General features: G+C 37.7%; 1 protein-coding gene across 3 annotated transcripts in view; it reads right to left on the bottom strand.

Annotated features, from left to right (window-relative positions):
* myo16 (myosin XVI) overlaps nt 1–18,736 on the bottom strand; it is a 226,132-nt gene that overhangs the window by 103,031 nt on the left and 104,365 nt on the right. For all 3 annotated transcript variants that reach the window (XM_065292938.1, XM_065292939.1, XM_065292940.1), the window contains exons 12-16: nt 16,953–17,018; nt 13,591–13,718; nt 8,606–8,711; nt 408–525; nt 65–212 (exon numbers count right to left, since the gene is read on the bottom strand). In XM_065292938.1, coding sequence (XP_065149010.1) covers nt 65–212; nt 408–525; nt 8,606–8,711; nt 13,591–13,718; nt 16,953–17,018 — 566 coding nt within the window. The remainder of the gene's footprint in view (nt 1–64; nt 213–407; nt 526–8,605; nt 8,712–13,590; nt 13,719–16,952; nt 17,019–18,736) is intronic.

The following is an 18,736-nucleotide window of genomic DNA, read 5'->3' as shown; positions in this document are numbered from 1 at the left end:
ATAAAATATAAAAGCTTGTCAACTCTTTAAAACCTCCCGTGACAGTATATATACTGTATGTTACCTATGTGCCAGGACATTGTTGAGATATAGATTACTCTTCTCCTCCGTTGAAAGTCCTTCAGCCATCAGGTAGAAGATGTTAAAGTTCTGCTGATGTTGTGGTACACAGATGACCCTTGACTTCTCCAGCATATATGTGTACAGACGGGCTAAGAGAACCAGAGAGAGAGAGAGAGAGAGAGAGAGAGAGAGAGAGAGAGAGAGAGAGAGAGAGAGAGAGAGAGAGAGAGAGAGAGAGAGAGAGAGAGAGAGAGAAAGTTGTGAGGCATCTTTTAATAGAGCATGAGCACCCTCTATAGGCGATGAAAGAGAAAGCAGGAATCCATTCTGCATGATAAACAAACCTCTAAGTAGAGTTCTTCTTTTCTCACAGTACTGTAATGAGATTAACTTGATAAACCGGCTCGCAGAGGAGTTCATCTGAGTCTTAGCATGGCCAAACGCTTCCAAGATGGCGCTCACCTGAAAAAAAAAAGATAAGAAATGCTGAATGCTGACTCGTTCGAATAAAAGTGTCTGCAAAATAAATAAATGTAAATAAATATAGAGCTTATAAAATATACAAAATGTCAAAAAGCTTTGTTTGTAATGAATAATAATCTTAAAGCCATTTGATCTAAACCTTTTAAGTGTTTTAAAATGCATTTTAGAATAAAAAAATATTTTTGTAAATATACAGTATAAGCGTATTTAAGGTATACAACCATATTTGCTTCACACTTATTACTGGATAGTAAATATTATTATCCATCCAATCTATCCATGTGCTTGCAGGATAAACAGAAGATATTATTTGTGCTCTGATGTATTTTAAAATAAGGTTGTATTAGTAAACATTAGTAAATAAATGTACTAATATTAACAAACAATAAACAATTTAGTTTTTCAGCATTTATTAATTCTTGTTAATGTCAATACAGTTATTCATGTTAGTTCATGGTGCATTAGTTTAAACAATTTAGAAAATATGTATTAGAAAATGAAGTAAGATTAAAAAATGCTGTAGAAGTATTGTTCATTGATAGTTAATGTTAGCTAATGCATAAATCAATTGTTAACAAATACAGCCTTATTGTAATGTAAATGGTTATCGTTGTGACATTATTCCTGCGTTTGTTGCCATCATCTCCATGTTCATTACAAAAGGTTTTTTACATACCATGGTATATACAGTACATAAGGTAATAGTCAGTACCATAGTTTTATGGTATTGCCATACGTTAACATATCATTGTACTGTATGGTGCTGTCATAGGCTACCTTTGTAAGTCATATTAACAGGACTTTTTAGACAGTCCAATGAATGAATGTGTGAAAAATAGAAACAGGCAATAATAAGTTTTTAAAAAATTAAATGAATGTAATAAAACACCAGCAATGATTACATTTTAGAAACACTCCTTTAGTCACAGCTATGCCAGAGAGGGATCATGTAATATGAGCAGGTAATACTCTTCCCCACCAGGTGGCGATAAGCTACCACAGTTACTCTTTTGCTCCAGTGGTACGCTCCTATAGTTTTAATCTGTTGACACAAGTTTATTTTCACAGGCTGAAGGTGGAGCTGTCATTTTAAGGCATGATGATTTCATTTATGAAAACTGTTTGTGATTACTACTATACAGTATTTTTTTTAAATATAAATGGTTTGTAATGGATAACAGTGACTGCAAAATATTTAAGCATTGGAGTGTTGAGCTTTAAGTATTTTAAGTTTAGGTGTTTGAGATAGGGTCATGGGCAAGTTCTTGATTGGTCATTTGGCTAATCTGGTTTCTTAGATATGGAAATCCTGCTACTGACTTTAAGTACTAGTGCTTAGCACACACACACACACACACACACACACACACACACACACACACACACACACACACACACACACACACACACACACACACACACACACACACACACACACACACACACACACATGTGTACCCATGTGTAATAATATCACAAGCTCCCAGTCATAAAACTGTAGTAATTTCTGTATGCGATTATTAAGTCCTTGGCCAACAATAAATGACAAGAAATAACAGCTTTTTGAAGATATTATGAGTGTTCAGTGAAACAAAAAAACACCTCCAGGAGTCCTGCTAGTTTCACATACAGCACTTGCAATGCAGTTGTTTAAATAGCAAATGCATTTGCACCCATATGTGTGCCCATGGGCGTGCTGGCTTAAAAACGAGGTGTGTTCAGGTGCATTTTTGGCGCGTTGCAATTTTGAGGCAACTAAAAGAGTACATCATTGACCAACTTTAACCAGTTCTAAAGTCTGAAGTCAATGGTGCAATATTGTTTTTGTTATTTAAAGAGCGCGTTTGTAATTTGCGCCTATAAACAGGACGACAGCGCGCATTTGCTTATTAAACACATGGATGCGCTGCAGCACACAAAATTTTTAAATTTGAAAAATTAAAGGATTCAAATGTAAAAGATTATTATTGAGTCTACTGGACATAAATGAGGACAGTTTACAGGACTTTGGAAGGTGTGAAGTTGAGGTCAGCTGCACTGTAAAAAATCCAATTAATAAAATGTTGGAAGGGCAAAAATATATAAGTTAAACCAATTGTCTTGTTTGGGCTTAGTTGAGTAGACATATTATTTTAAGTCTAGATAAATCTGTGTTTAAAACATTAAGTGAATGGTTATTTCCAAATTCAGTCAACATCAAGAATGGCTATGTTGACTGAACTAATTAAGACAAATCTGGTCAATATGTGGACTTATGACAGCTATGTTTCCTGACAACAAAATGCTTACAATATTACTGTTATTTGGTAACAAAATGTAATTTTAAGAGTTGTTCAGGCGTGAATGTATGTGCTTTAAGTTTAAATATGCGGTCGGTTAATATAGATAGCGTCTATTTAAAAATGTGCTCGGACACTTTCGGACGGAGAAGAGCTCCAGATGAGCTCCAGAAAATCACAGACACTTAAGCGCTCACACCCCGCCCAGCGCAGCCTCGCCTCGGCAAGCCCATCAGAAATCGACTGCTGGCTCTGATATCTCTGTGGCGTTTAAACATGCGATTTAATTCATTTTAATTTCTTATACTTAATAATAAAAGGTTTACCTGTATGTTTTAAATCATATTTTAGGATTGCACTTAAATGATATCGCTGTTGAATGATATTTCATATCTTTCACATTTGTTATAACTGGGCTGCGTACTGCCTGCGATTTTGAACTTCAGAGCTGAAGGTGCGAGTGGAGAAATAGTCCCAATATCATTCAATATCAATAACAATCTTAAAACTTCTAAATATACCCATGTGTGTACCCGTGTTTGTGCGTGTGTGCATGTATGTATGTATGCGCGTGCGTCTGTGTATTTTGAATTTAAAATGTTTTAACTCGGAAGGATCTGGATCACAGGTCATTTCATCTGAGATCAATCCGCACGCAACAGCTGGAATCACTTACTGATTCACACAAGGGAGGACACAAGTCAGCCGTTTCCTCAAGTTCACGTCAGGTAAGTGTTTGTAATTAAATGTAAATTTTAGAATATATTAATTGGCAAAGACGCAAATACTCGACGTTTTTGTAATTATATTTTTGTAAAGATACATTAGAAGTGTGTTATGTTACGTGACCGAAGTAAAGTGGAGCTATTTTGGATAGGCCGTTTAGCTATTTTAGTTAAGATAAAAAGCCTGGATATAGGGTTGGTTTACCGGACAAAGTTTAGAACTCGGTCTTTATTATAATTGGGACATTTTTACAAACAAACCTTATATAATACAATACTGGCGTGCATTTTGAGACAAAACAATAGCACTCATATTTTAAGAGATGTCAGTAAGGTATTTTAGTCAGTGAAAAGCCCTGTCCGAGAAAACCGCCCAATAGTGTTTAATTATGTGTGATGTCTGAGGGAAATTTGGCCTAACATTAACGTTATTTAGGGAATAAAGTCTTTCACCGTCAAACTTTATTATATTAAACATGTTATTTATGTATGTGTGTGTGTTTATATTCCTCTGTTTATCAAACCAGAGCGGAGATGATGTGAGGGGCAGACCAGAAGGATACATAGCGAGACAGTCTCCGTTTGGACTGGCTGAGGAAAGTCTCCTAAATGGCCCTGGAGATGTTCTGACTGACTTTGGAGGCTTTTTGGACTGTTTTATGCCCTCTATTTAAAGAAGACTTAATTCTGTATGTTCAGTCTGTATGAAAAGTGAATAAAAAGCTTTTGTTTTTAAGTGACTGAAGTTAATTATTTTGTTTACAACACCAGCATAAATTATTTGATAAATAATTTAAAAATGTTATTAAAAAAATCCCAAATAATAAATATTAATTGAAGTAACACATAAAACATTGAGTGAATACTTAAATTTTAATTGACAGAGTCTTTGCTGTAAGTTTTTAAAGATTCAACTGATTAAAACATTTTAGTTGAATGAACTATAAAGCTAATTGAGCCAACATACTTTTTTATCTTTGAGTCAAATTTGGGCCAACTAAAAAACATCAATCCAGGTAACACTTTGGAGACAGAAATTGAGTGAACGTAAAATTTCTGTGGAACTAGTTACTAAAAAATAATTCATTGAGCCAACAATTTATTTTTTACAGTGTGGCAGAAGAGCTGCTTCACCTGTAGCCTGATAAGCAGAATTTTTTTTTTTTTTTGCTTTTAAAAAGTGCTAATTTGTGATATTGCATTTATTTCGTTTTTTTATGCTTCCGCAGGTATTTATTGTATATGATGACTTTGTACCTTTGGATATGTAAGGGATAATGTAGAGGCAGCCGGTAGTTATTGGGAAATAAGCCCCGACAGTGTGATCAGGACCCGACGCGAAGCGGAGGGTCTTGTATCACACTGAAGGGGCTTATTTCCCAATAACTACCGGCTGCCTCTACATTATCCCGCTTATTACACGGCTACTTGCCACATAAGAAAAAAAACTGGACATGAATATGAATTTGAAACATTTTATTGGCATATTTGTTTGAAATTAACATTTTTATCCTTCCGCGAAACTTTGCACAGATGCATAAAATGATCGTAATACCTTATTAAGATCCTCTGCTTCATACTTGTCTCCATTTTTTCTCTTTTAGCCAGTCTTTGAGAAGTTTTAATGCCCATTCTGTATTTTTTTGTGTGTTGGCTTCGTAGCTGTCATGCTCTATTTTGTCAAGTTCAGTCTCAGTAAGCTGTCTGTGTCTTGTCGTGGTTGTCGAGTGTTTGTCACAAGATGGCGCCAAACAGACAGTAATCTTTATTGATCTTTATTGGCGCGGAGCGATTTTACTCGTGCAAGTAGTCCGGCTATGCGTTATTATTTTGGAGCGGTTATTATTTGAAAAGAACGAACCTGCAAATGTCTCAACTGACCAATCAGAATCAAGCATTCCAGAGAGCCGTGTAATAAGTTGAAATAAGAACCATTTTTAAGTAATATTTTCCAAATCACTCAGGGCGCTGTCCCAGTGCTGAAACGGGGAAATATTTGTGATTAAAGTTTTTCTGCTTACAAATTCTGCCATGTAAATCGACAATTGCGAGCACAACAGCTGAGACTCTCATTAGTTTACTGCACGTTAAGCCCAAAACACACCCATTACGAGAATATGAACAACCCTTTTAGACTGTGTGCCAGGCGCATAGACCATTTTTCCTGTCGTTAAATAGCAGAAGTGGATTCGGGCACACCATAAGTAAACTTGCGCCTTGCGCTTTAGACTATGCACATCGATCATTAAAATAGGGCTCTTTATCTTAATAAAACAACACATGAGCGGCCTGCTTGACTAATGTTTAGTGTTGCTTTCGTCAACGAAAAGTATGACGAAATATAGTCGTCAACGAACCTTTTTCACGTGACGAAAACGAGACGAGACGTAACGAAAATGCTGGTCATGTGACGATGACTATAATAAAATGTATAATGCAATATGGTTGACGAATAAAAACGAGACTAAAAGTGGTTTACAAAATAAAAACTAAGCTAAAATGTCTCTTCATTTTCGTTGACCAAAACGAGACGAGACGAAATGTTATAACGTTATTTCGTCTTTTACCCATCTCAGCATCTCCGCGCCCCCACCACCTACTGCAGGTGATCACGTGTGTTGTTGGCGCTGCGTAGATCAATCAAAACATGAAAGTACCGCGAGAGTGAGTAGAAAGCATGCAGAGCAGTCTGCTCTCGCGATGCTTTGATATCACACGCCTCCATTTGCACGTTAATGGGCATTTCAAACAGTGTACGCGGCAACCGCGAGACATGCGGAAAGCGGAGAAACTAGGGCGGTTACAGAGGTGAAGCGGAGTTGGTCCACAAGCCTTGCTCGTGCACCTAAGATCCTCTCCCTTTTACGGACACGACTCTTCATGGCAGTCGCTGTTGAAGATAAACACATTTCCACTAAATGCTGCACAAAACGCTTCCACTTCATGAGAAAAGCTATAACGTTAGCCGCGCGGCGATTCCGACCGGGAAGATGCAGCATTCTGGCTCCAAATGTAAAAGAAAAGTCCAAAATAAATCCCGTGCATCACTTTCAGGTCAGTTCAACAAGCCTGTTAAAATCTATAGCTTTGATTGCTGACACCACCAGTATAACAATGTACAAATTTATATCATGTAACAGCTATTTAAATGACATTGTGCTGCGTTGCGTTTTGAAACATTGTAAATATATCTATGCTAAAGACATTCGTTGTTTTGTATATGCTTAATAACTACACTTATTTATTATTTAAATAAACAAAACATACTTCGCTGAATACTTGAGTATTAAATCAATCAAACACCTGTACTGTTGAGAACATAACCATACATACCAACTTTGCTTTTCTTAATAGACATCTGATGTTTTCTTAAAGCTGACTTTTAATTTACTTACAAGAAAAACATTTAGTAATTCTCCAAAATTGCTTGGATTTATACTGACATTTAAGATCAGCTTTGTCACATTAGATTAAGCCAAAGTCCATTAGGTACACTGGTGGTAACGTACAGATGCAGAAATATAAACTATAATAATATATAATTACATATGTATGATTGTAGTTTGTGCTGCTGTCAAAATACAATTATAAATGTTAACAATAGCATATTTCTATTCTCACACATACTATAGTTGTGTGTGACCCATTTGACCTTGTGTGTGTGTGTGTGTGTGTGTGTGTGTGTGTGTGTGTGTGTGTGTGTGTGTGTGTGTGTGTGTGTGTGTGTGTGTGTGTGTGTGTTTGCTTAGACTACTTTTGTTTTGATTATGTAGACTTTTATGTAGACTCTTACGAACAGTCAAGTCACTCACTCAGAGGATAGTAAAAAAATATCTATTCAAATCAGAGCATCTTCCATGTCTGGAATGGATGTATTCTTGGGTCTATAAGGTAACAATAATATAACTTTTGTTTGAAATGGGTTTGGCTAAAAGAAAATATTGTTTTGTCTATAATACTATTAGGTCATTATACTATATGGGTTAAATAGAATGCATTACTAAAAAGAGACTAAATACAATTTCACTGACTAAAACTAGACTAAAATGTCATCAGTTTTCGTCGACTAAAACTAGACTAAAATAGTAATGGATAAGTCTGACTAAAATAAGACTAAAATGGCAAGAATTTTAGTCGACTAAAACTTGACTAGACCAAAAAGAGTATGACGTGACTAAAACTAATAAAAACTAAAATGACAGCTTGACACAAAGACTAGACTAAAACTAAAATGAAAACAGGCTGCCAAAAACAACACTACTAATGTTTATTATTTTGGTCATCTTTAAGGTAAATGAATGAGCTTGGCAGGACCAATGGTTTTAGTTACTCCATGTTCTAACCTGAAATGACATTTAAATAATAGCATTTCAAGCTTTTTCTGTTTTTGTTATGACACCTTGTGATAACTGAAGTTCTGTTTCTGAGCAATGGGTAGCGCTGCCCTGTTAAACCTTTAATCATACTCAACAAAACTGAATATTAAACACCTACTATGTCCTGGCTGTGATTGTATTGCATTTGTGTTCAGTATAGATAGACGTATTTGCTGTGTCACTCCTAGTTAGGATGAAGAGTAAAGCTATGAAGTGGAAACGCATGTTCGTGACAAAAGTACGATGTATACAGTAACATTACCCTGTTGGAGAGTATTTAGATGTGGTGTCAGATGTGCTATACCCTTATTTGTTTAGCTTTAGTGTTTAGCTGTGGGTTTTTGTTTGCTCAAGTAGTGGCCAAAAGTGATGTCCACGGATGTATAAGGTGAATGGTATAAAATTGACAATGAACATTATTTTGTCAAAAAAGCAAACCACAGCCTATTAGGAAATCTGGGTTTGATATAATATATTTAAAAAATGCATACAAATATATTATAATTACAAAGTAATTTTTTATGTCTAAAAAAACTTTTACTGCACATGTGTCCTCCTTAAATTCTTGTATGCAATGCAACATGCATACCACATTTGTATGCACCTTTAATAAATGATTTCAATTAAAAGCGAAGATCATTTTGCAATGACAATCATACTTGGAAACATATAGACTTACATGCGTCATTCGTGGTTCTAAAGCGAAGCCTTTAGAACTTGAGCGAGCAGCCAAATGCTTCAGGATGTGTTTACAGGCCACAGACTTCCCAGAACCACTCTCTCCACTACATAAAGAAAGAGAGAGAGAGAGAGAGAGAGAGAGAGATGGTCATATATAAATAATTTTAAAACATTTCCACAAAAAATAAGCTCATTTAACCACCAAATTATTGTTTATTCTTACATCTGACCTCTGATACTTAGGATGCAATATTACCTGGAAAATATTTTTCATTATTTTCACCTTAGGAAATGAACAACTCTTACAATTTCCTTTCAGTCTACAGACACTAAACACATTTTAAGAGATCCCTAGACTGACTGGCCCTCAGTTAACATCTTCTTCTATCAACCGTTCTCAAGTTTAACAGTGAAAGGTCTTGTAGCAGGTCACAGAGCTGTTTAACTGCATCACACCTTTCCAACACTGCATGAGACACGACACATTCGGCCTACAGCAATACACCATCAAGGACTACCTCATGACTGTAACCTTCAAAAGACACACGATTATCCCTCAACAGCAAGCGTCTGAGCGACAACCCATTAGCAGAGATTTCACATGAAGCACTACACACATAAAGCAACTGGAGATGTGACTGTCAATAAATATCACTCGCATGGTCAGAAATGTATTGCTAAGCTAACGACAGGATATCCTACAAAGCATAAAAACACAGCATATCTAGTGGCAATTTGTAAGTACCTGTATTTTAGGAGGTGGTTTATTCATATTAGTTTGTTCAATCACATTCTTACACTTTTGTATGATTTGCCTTGACCACTTAGGCTGGCTCCGCCCTCCTACGTGCGTCCGCTTAATTTAAATTTCGCTTCAGTACTATGTCTGGGACTGCTGTGTAGAGTTTCGTTTTCTCCAGCAAAAATCTGCAGGTCCAATCAGCGAACAGAGGGGGGGGGGGGGGGCTAAGAACGATGACGCTGAGGTCCTGCGCCAGACTGAGTGACATACGTCAATATTTATATTTATCATATCTCTCTTAAAGGTATGGTTCACCCGAAAATTCTGTCATCATTTTCTCATCCTCATGTTGTTTTAAATCTGAATGAATTTCTTTTTTTTCTGATGAACACAAAAGAAGATATTTTGATAAATGATGGTAAGCACACAGCTGATTGTAACAACCATTGACTTCCATAGTAGGAAAAATGAATACAATGGAATTTAATCGTTACAATCAACTGCGTGCTAACCATAATTTATCAAAATATCTTCTTTATCATTTATCTAAATACTTTCATAATATTTGTTTTAATGAAAGTCAATGGTTACAATCAGCTGTGTGTTTACCATATGATGACAAATTTTTCAAAAACCCCAAGGCTCAAAATTTATCACAGCAGACATTCCCATGGATAGTTTACAATTCGAAGTTTGAACGTTCCTATTTCTTATAATTTATCTTTTAAATCCAAGATAAATGCTGTCAGTGTTTGATGAAAATTCATGAGGGACATAACTTCAATAAGGGTGGAGCTGTCAGCCATGATGTTGCATACACTGTAAAAAAAAATCGCTCAATTAAAAATGCAACCAGGTAACTTACTTTATTTAGTTAATTCAACTTAAAAATATCAGATGACACAACATACATACATACAGTATATACATATAAACATATATATTAGGGGTGTGCATTGGCACTGCCCTCACAATTCGATTAAATAACGATTCACCAGGTAACGATTCAATTCGATTGGATTCTACGATGCATTGCGATGCATCAGAATTCTACTTTACACAACAAGGCACATTTTTAATAGTAAAGTCAAGTGCAACTATTCTCAACAAAACCGGAAGCTTAGCAATTATATACCTGAGATGAGAATTTTACACACAGCGTAAGTCTTGTCTAGTTTCCCATTAACTTCATAGAATCCGAAATGTGCCCATATCTCCACTTTCCATGGAAAAGTGTGTGTTTTTATTTACCCGTCTATCACGGTCATCTCTCTCCGCCTCAGCCATCTTGATTGTAGTTGTTTTGCCCCCGGAAGTAATTGAAACTTCACAACTTTATTGTCCACTCGAGGCCAGAAAATAAACACTGACATAATCCATTATGGCACTTTGCTGCATCATGAGTTAACTAATGTTTCAAGTTGAAATAACTCAAAATTCGAAGGCAACAAGGTCATTTACATTTTTAAGTTGAACCAACAAATCTGTATTTACAGTGTACTGTATATAAAAAAACTGAATCAACTTTTTCTTTTCAGGTATAGACCGGATAGGACAGCACACAAACATTAACATCGAAAAGATACCTCTTATCTCATGATGGAGTTATGCTTGGCGAGGGCACAGTGCCCTAAAACATTAATTTTAAAACACACTTCACATCGGAAACATATGTTTGAGTAAAATCCTGTCTGGGTTTGTGAGTAGGGAGTTACAATGTCCTCTTTAAAACAGACATGCTGTGACTCCATTTATTTTTTACTAGAATATTGACAGGGTCTTAATTCACATCCCAGCTGAACTACCAACAAGGGCTTTTGCAGTCTTGCTGAATAACGACAGAGTAAAAACACTCTTGAAGATGTACGGTTACTTTATTAATTACTTCACTGTTAGATGTTACGACCTCTTAAAACGAGTCATAAAGCACAGTCAGATACCTCACAGCGCAAACTGTCATCTCCATGTGCCTGGTTCCTTATGAAGACTCGTAGAGAGCAAAGCGAGGAGATGAAAACCAGCCTGAGCAGATGGTTTTTAAAGGTCATTTGGCCTCCCACTTATCATTTTCTGGAGGGTCTAATGCTTTCCCCCCGATTTCCCATTTCTTTTTGGAAATCTATTCTGGGTTGTAATTGAACTCAAGGGCACAATGCATTCTTGAGCCAGCAATGTGTTTGTGTGTGCACGTTTGTGTTATGTTGCATTCCAACACTTTTGTAGTCGGTGGAGCATGTTTGCAGCGATCTGCCTTTATCTGCGGGTTGTGTGTGTGTGATGGATAGCCCATGCAGAGAGGGCATTAAAGTAGCTGCCAGATCCTTTCTGGCTCAACGGAGCACAGGGACCGGGCCAGCGGAGCAGCATCAGAATGTGAAACAGGATTTAATTGCAATCAGAGATGACCGGGGCAGACCAGGACATAGAGAAGCTACACCACCGCCCAACAATCCATTAATCTCCCTAAGAGCATTTAACATGTTTGAATTTACAACGTCCCCAGCACATTTGTCTCTGTGTCCCTGTGTTTAGCAAGGGCTGCTCTGGTGATGCTGGAGTGAGTATACCCTGATACTAGTAGGGAGGACTCTCAACCTCATTTGAACCTCTCCACCAACTTGAGATCACTTACTGAGCTGTGGATAGCTTTTACAAACTGCAAGATGGTGCACATTTCTGGCTCACCTTTCTGGTGCAGCTTTCTGAGAGCGGGTGGAAATGTCTGTTGAATTATTGGGAAGCTTTTGGACAAACATCTGAATATTTTATTGTGTTTTTGACAATGTTCCCACACCTTTTAGACTAGCGTTTCTCAACGAGGCAGTACCGCCCCCCAGGGGGAGTTAAGAGAGCATCAGGGGGCTCTGGAAGCTAGATTTTTGAAAGGGGTGTTCAGGTGTTCTTGGGGGCATTTGTAAGTTTACACCAAAAAACAAGGCCACTATTCTTGTCCATGTCTCTGATTTGTTACTAGATTAAAGTGAACTAACATTCAGCCAATCACAAGTAATGACATGTCTGCTGGGTCACAATCTGTCTTGTCAGTGTAGAGATTTGCTTATTCATTGCTAGTTTAAAGGGCACTCCTAGGTAGTGTTTACATTCGCAAGTCATAAGCATTACAACAATTTACAATTAAGTGAATTCACACATTTTAGGCAAAAAAAAAAATTGATTCATACAGTAAACATCTCCGCACTATCTGCTAGCTCCCTGTCCCCTGAACATACTGTAAAAAAAACGTGGTCTCTGTAAATAGCCCAGGCTCCACAAACTGCAACAAAAACAAAGTGGTCAAACCTACCACCACGAAACATAACAAACGTGTTCCAGCCAATAAACGACAAGAAGGATTTGGGAGTGGGGGTTGGGCGCATTCATGACTTTTTCAGAAAGCACGGAAGGGAGGGGGAGGGGAGGAGTTAGCTAATGTTTGACACTTTGAACATCAACAAGAAGTGATGTCACACAGATTCGCTTAGAGCACCTTTAACGACAAAATTTAATCAATTTAAGGACTTAATCACACAGCCCTCTTTTTTCCCACTGTGAAATCGCCACCATCCTACAAATCTCAGGCTGAATCATTTACTGAATTTGACCACTCCCATTCCTTTTATCCACACCCACCCCCCAAACCTCACCTTCTAAAGACACAAATCAATTTGATGTTAGGAAACCCAAGCACCTAAAAGGCAGACTGCTCTCTGGCTAAGGCTTCAGACTTGGAAAGATTTTTGATTGGCTTAAAAATGTGAGCAGACAACTGAAAGAATAACAACATATTGATCTGAATGTAAAGATATGGGTTAAAAGAAATCAATCTACATGAAGTGAAGTGAAGTGAAGTGAGTATTTGCCAATGTATGGTAACCCATACTTGGAATGTGACCTCTGCATTTAACCCATCCAGTGAATAGTGAACACACGCACTGCAAGTCGTGAACACACAAACACTCGGAGCAGTGGGCAGCTATCCCTGCAGCGCCCGGGGAGCAATTAGGGTTAAGGTGCCTTGCTCAAGGGCACCACAGTCACAACCCACCAGTCGTGAGCCTCGAACCAGCAACGCTCAGGTTACAAGCCCGGCACTCTAACCACTAGGCTACAACTGCCCTATAATCAAAAATTGCCAATCAAAAATCTTTCCAAGTCTGAAGCCTTAGCCAGAGAAGCAGGAAACTGTGAGGAATGATTGACAGGTGTGGTTACGATTGGTTGTGCATGTCAGTGTGCAGCACCTGATGATGAAACACTGCGGACGTCGCTCCTGTAGCATCATGTGATAAGCACGTTCAGCTGAAGAGAAGATATGAGGTGGGAGAGAGGAACAGAGACGCCCGCTGGAGCTCAGATATAACTGACTGACCTGAGAGAGAGAGAGAGAGAGAGAGAGAGAGAGAGAGAGAGAGAGAGAGAGAGAGAGAGAGAGAGAGAGAGAGAGAGAGAGAGAGAGAGAGAGAGAGAGAGAGAGAGAGAGAGACTTGAATGGTGCGCTCATATCATATTTAAATGGACCGAACCGTACCAGAGTACAATTGTCTCCCCTCCCCACTTCCCCGCTCATCTGCATTGACACTCCAATTAATGATCTGTTCCCGAGTATGCTTATGTTAGTAAAAGATGTGATTGTTTTTCGTCGTAATTAAAAGTGTATGGCTTATTAGGTGTGTTTTGCGTATAACATTAAATAATTGGAAATAGATTTAGCTTTAATGTCATAAACTGGTAGCGTAGAGCGCATTATGTTCTCTGGGGTTGTTTGGGATGCGGTGACACGTGGCTTAATGTATGTGTGCTGCGCATATCAAAGTGTTTTACAGTGAGTCAAATTTTTTGTGTGTGCCGTGCCCCTAAATCAAAGCAAACTGTACCAGAGACCACTTATGCAGTAGGGAGCGATTACACTAGCCAAACACGGTACAGTACAGTTTCACCCTGAATGGACTTTAAGTTCATAACAATCCTAATTTAACAACATCGCTTTGTATTGATTTTCCTTAAAAGGAAATTTTTGGTCTCTTTTGATCAAAAGCACAAAATACAAAGCACACAGAAAAGCAGTGAACAAACATTCATGTAAATTGCATCTTTGGAAAACACACACAGAAAATGAAACAAACATTATTTTGAACAAAATAAAACCATCTTAAAGCTAGGAAATGCCTATATTCTGTATCTTCATGCCACCATTTTTTAACTCTTTCCCTGTTATTGACGAGTTAACCTGTCAAGAGAAAATGATTCCCTGAGAATGACGAGTTTTTCCAGCAATCCAATTCACATTTCCGCTATTACGCACCAGGCGGAGCTTTTACTTATAAAACTCGGACGCAACCCCTTAGGGCGAACAGTAAGAACTCTCTGTATGTTTTGATCATCGCTCTAAATCTGATCTCTATAAAAAATGCCTCACAAATGAAGTAAACAATAGAAGCAATTATAGCAACACATAAACAGCAATACATTAGTGCACTGTAAGTATTTTTTTAAGAATTGTACAGATAAAGAGAAAGAAAAATTGAGAAAGATAGTAAGTCCTTTATTAGGAAGTGAGGTAATTATCTACCTACCCATATTTAAGAGATTAACAAAAGAAGGTAGCAGTTTTTGAAAGCAGAAGGTTTCTGTTCCTTTATTTGATATATTGTATGTTTATATATTTAAAGAAGACAATTTTCTGGAAGGCATTAAACTTTTGTGAAAATCATAAAAAATGCTGGCGCTGGCTGGCAACTTTTATTAAACATGCTGGAGGGGAAAGATCCTTAGTATATAGTATAAGTTACTATAAGAGTTTTTATCCTTTATTGTTGTTTTATTATTATTTAATCAGGCTTATTTTACTTTTAATTTTAGTTAAGGTACTTTATTTTATTACTTATTTTTATATTGGTGCATGTTTATTTAATTTTCATTAAATTTCTGGTGTTACTAAAGTTGAGTGTGTATGAGTAATTTTGTACGGTATTCACTATTATATCCACAAAGTGATGTTTTAGAAACAGGAAGGTCATGTGTTAAGCCCGATTGTGCGTAGCCTGACGTGCACCTCACAAAATTTTGAACAGCACGTCAGTTCTACGTGGACCGCAAGCGCTGTGATTGGTCCACCAGAACCCCTCCCGTCAGGTAAAAAAACAGCGTCATATTTCCGTTTGCGATGGTGAAAACAAAGATGAGCCAAGTTGAGGAGTGATTTAACTCAAACTGCAACAAAAGTCGCTGTTTATTTCCATCATTGCTGGTCTTCTCAAATCATACACAACAAGTTGCTGTTTCTTCTTCACTCGTGGGTTAACTTGCCAAGCTGCTTCTTCTCTGACAGTCGCACTGCTACTGTGATTACACGCATGGATACTGCCTACCAGCGGTTTGCGCGTGTGTTTGCATGTTGATGCAGACGATGACGCAAAAGTATAAATGAAAACCGACACGGAACCTACGCCGCCGCGCCTACGCCGTAGGACCTACGCACAACTATAATGAGCCCTTTAGTATGCAAGTATGTGAATATGTGAGCAAAGTAAGGTACATTTTAAGCCCATTAGGGGAAAAAAGGCTAACACTGAGATCTCATTACCCTTTAGCACTCACATAAAACACACATACACACACACAACAGAAGATGTATGACCGAAAACAAAGAGGACACAGGAAGGACAAAGAAAGAAGAGAGATAGGCTCTGAGTGAAACCAGTAAAACATTGTCTTCCCATTCAGATGTCTCTATTTGGTTAATTTTGATGAAAAAGAAAAAATGGATGAATTGGAAACTCAAAGATGTCATAAATCAAGCTTAAACATTTTTACTTTGGTAGTTTGATAATGTAACATGAACATGCGGGTGGTCCCGTTCCATCAAAGATGATGCGACATGTGGGGGGCACACAGGGGAAGCCATGCCTGAAATGAGACTCTGATGCAGGGGGCCAAAACGAGACAGGCATCCCACCAGATCCACAGCACTGCTACTGTACAGTGTCTCTGATTTCCTTCACATGCCAATAAAGCGTTACGGCGGACAGATGGTTGTCTTGTCATGTTTTATTTTTGTTAGTGGCCGGCAGCACATGCTGTGATTCCCTGATGAGTGGACTCTTATCAACAATGCCTTTGTTCTTTGACAAGCAACTGTAGCAGTGAGGACGCCGGACAAACAAAAGGTTAAACCTGCACTGCATACAACAAAAGTGGATGGTGACCATGAAAAAGAAAGATTCCAAATGTAGCTTGGATAACTCAATTTGTTGGAAAGTAAGTCGTACAGTTTTAGAACAGCATGAGTCTGAATAAATGAATTTTTTTTTTGGGGTAAACTTGAACCGTTTAAACTCGAGCAGCATACAGAAGATACAGAGATAAGGAGTGGATGGAAATGAAGAGGGCACAGGAAGAGTGGGCGCTGTATGTGGAGTAGGCTATCACTGTCAGGAAGCCCATGAATTATTTAACAAGAGATCAAGTCTTGTTTCAAAATGTGCTACGCTGTGCTTACTAGAAAACAGCTTAAAATTGCCAGATTGAAATCACAGTGGTAATGAATTAAACATTTATATTCCACATGAAACCAACAGCACAAAAATCATGTGTCTGTACTTACAAGATTAGAGTAGATAGGCAGGTCCTTGTAAGGGTTGATGAGGAGAAGAATGTGTCCAATGTAGGTCTGGAAAAAGGGAAATAAAAGAGATATTTGAAATTATAAGTCACAATTTGATGCTACATAACATCTAGGTCAGCTATCGATAGATTGTGCAGATATGTATTTTTTATTGAGTTACATTATCAATGTTTCAATAAACAGAAATTCTCAATTCTAACAAGGTTTACAGAGATTTTTTATTATTTCAGTATCCAGGGCAAAAAACAACACTGCTATGATAAATTGTTTGCTCAGTTTAATTATTTTTTTAACAAAACAGTCAGATAAACCAAAGTCACTTTAGGAAAGTCAGGCAAATAGCTGTTTGCAATGCCTCCGGGCAGTTATTTCAGTCATGGAAGACTAAATTTCCTTACAGCAGTGATTCTCAAACTTTTTCAATGTGCGGCCCCCCGTGTGTACGAAGCTTTCCTTTGCGGCCCCCCTACAGGAAAAGTAATGACAAATGTGTTCTAAAACGCAACATTTTAATTAAACAAAACATATTAAATTATACAAAGTAGTGCTGTTTGTTAGTAGCTGGGTTTTTTTTTAGGTTTAATTACACAGAATTTATGATGAATTAATTTATTTTATAAAATATCATAAAACTGGGGCCCCCCTGGCACAATCTTGCGGCCCCCAGTTTGAGAACCACTGCCTTACAGTACATTAGTTCACTGTTATTGTAAAAGTGAATGAAAACGAGAGTGAAGCGCTGGGGCGCCATCTTGTGTCGAGACACGGGAGTTCATTTGGCGTTCGCCACAGTGAAGTGGTAGCGGCTAGCTGTTGAGTGTACATTGGTTGTAGACTCATTATTGTGGTGAATTATTGGATTGATCTCGATAATGTCAACTAACATTTCAGACACCATAAAAATATGTCCCAGTGGCAACTTTTGTACCTTTTTTCTGAGAATGTAAAAAGTTTGTTTTGCAGTGATGTCACAAAAATAATTTTTGGTTCTTCAAAACATATTTCCGTCAAAGATTTAAAAAAAAAACTTTTATTTCTTACCTTAAGGTCTGAAGGACCTTTTTTTTTACAACAAAAACCTTTCATGCAATAGAAAGGATGAATCAGTGTTAGCCCAAACCCTTGTCCTTCTAAGACAAGAACGAGTATTGGGTATTAGTTTTAAAGGTGCAGTGTGTAAATTGTAGCGGCATCTAGTGGTGAGGTTGCGAATTGCAAACAATGGCTCAGTCAACATGCTGTTGAATGCATAGAGATGCTATGGTAGCTGCCACCGGACAAACATCATCAACGTCATCATCTGAGACAACTTAGTAAAGAAAGTTTGTCTGTTAAGGGCTTCTGTAGAAACACGGGGGCACAAAATGGCGACTTCCATGTAAGGGGACGCTCAGATGTAGATAAAAACGTCTCATTCTAAGTAGGGGTGTCACGATACTCCAAATCCTCCATTCAATTACATTTTGAATTCTAAGGTCACGGTTCGATTCGATTCTCAGTTTTTACTTTTTTTAAAGAACAGGTTGCTATGCCATTTTTTAGACTAGACTTTTATAAAAAAATATAATATCTGACCTTGAACCCGGAGATGCCCTGCCATGTTAGTCGTGCTACCAGTGGTAAAATATGGTACACGCAAATAACTGATAAATGAAACTTCCTGTCAGATAAATATCTGTAAGTACTTTGCACCTTAAGCCCCTCAGCTAGTGAAGTTAGACAAGGTTGACTCACAGCACTCAACACGTGTGGGTTTTTTTTCC

This window comes from Paramisgurnus dabryanus, chromosome 15, assembly GCF_030506205.2.
Source record: "Paramisgurnus dabryanus chromosome 15, PD_genome_1.1, whole genome shotgun sequence".
Lineage (NCBI taxonomy): Eukaryota > Metazoa > Chordata > Actinopteri > Cypriniformes > Cobitidae > Paramisgurnus > Paramisgurnus dabryanus.
This window is presented reverse-complemented; position numbering and strand designations above follow the sequence as displayed.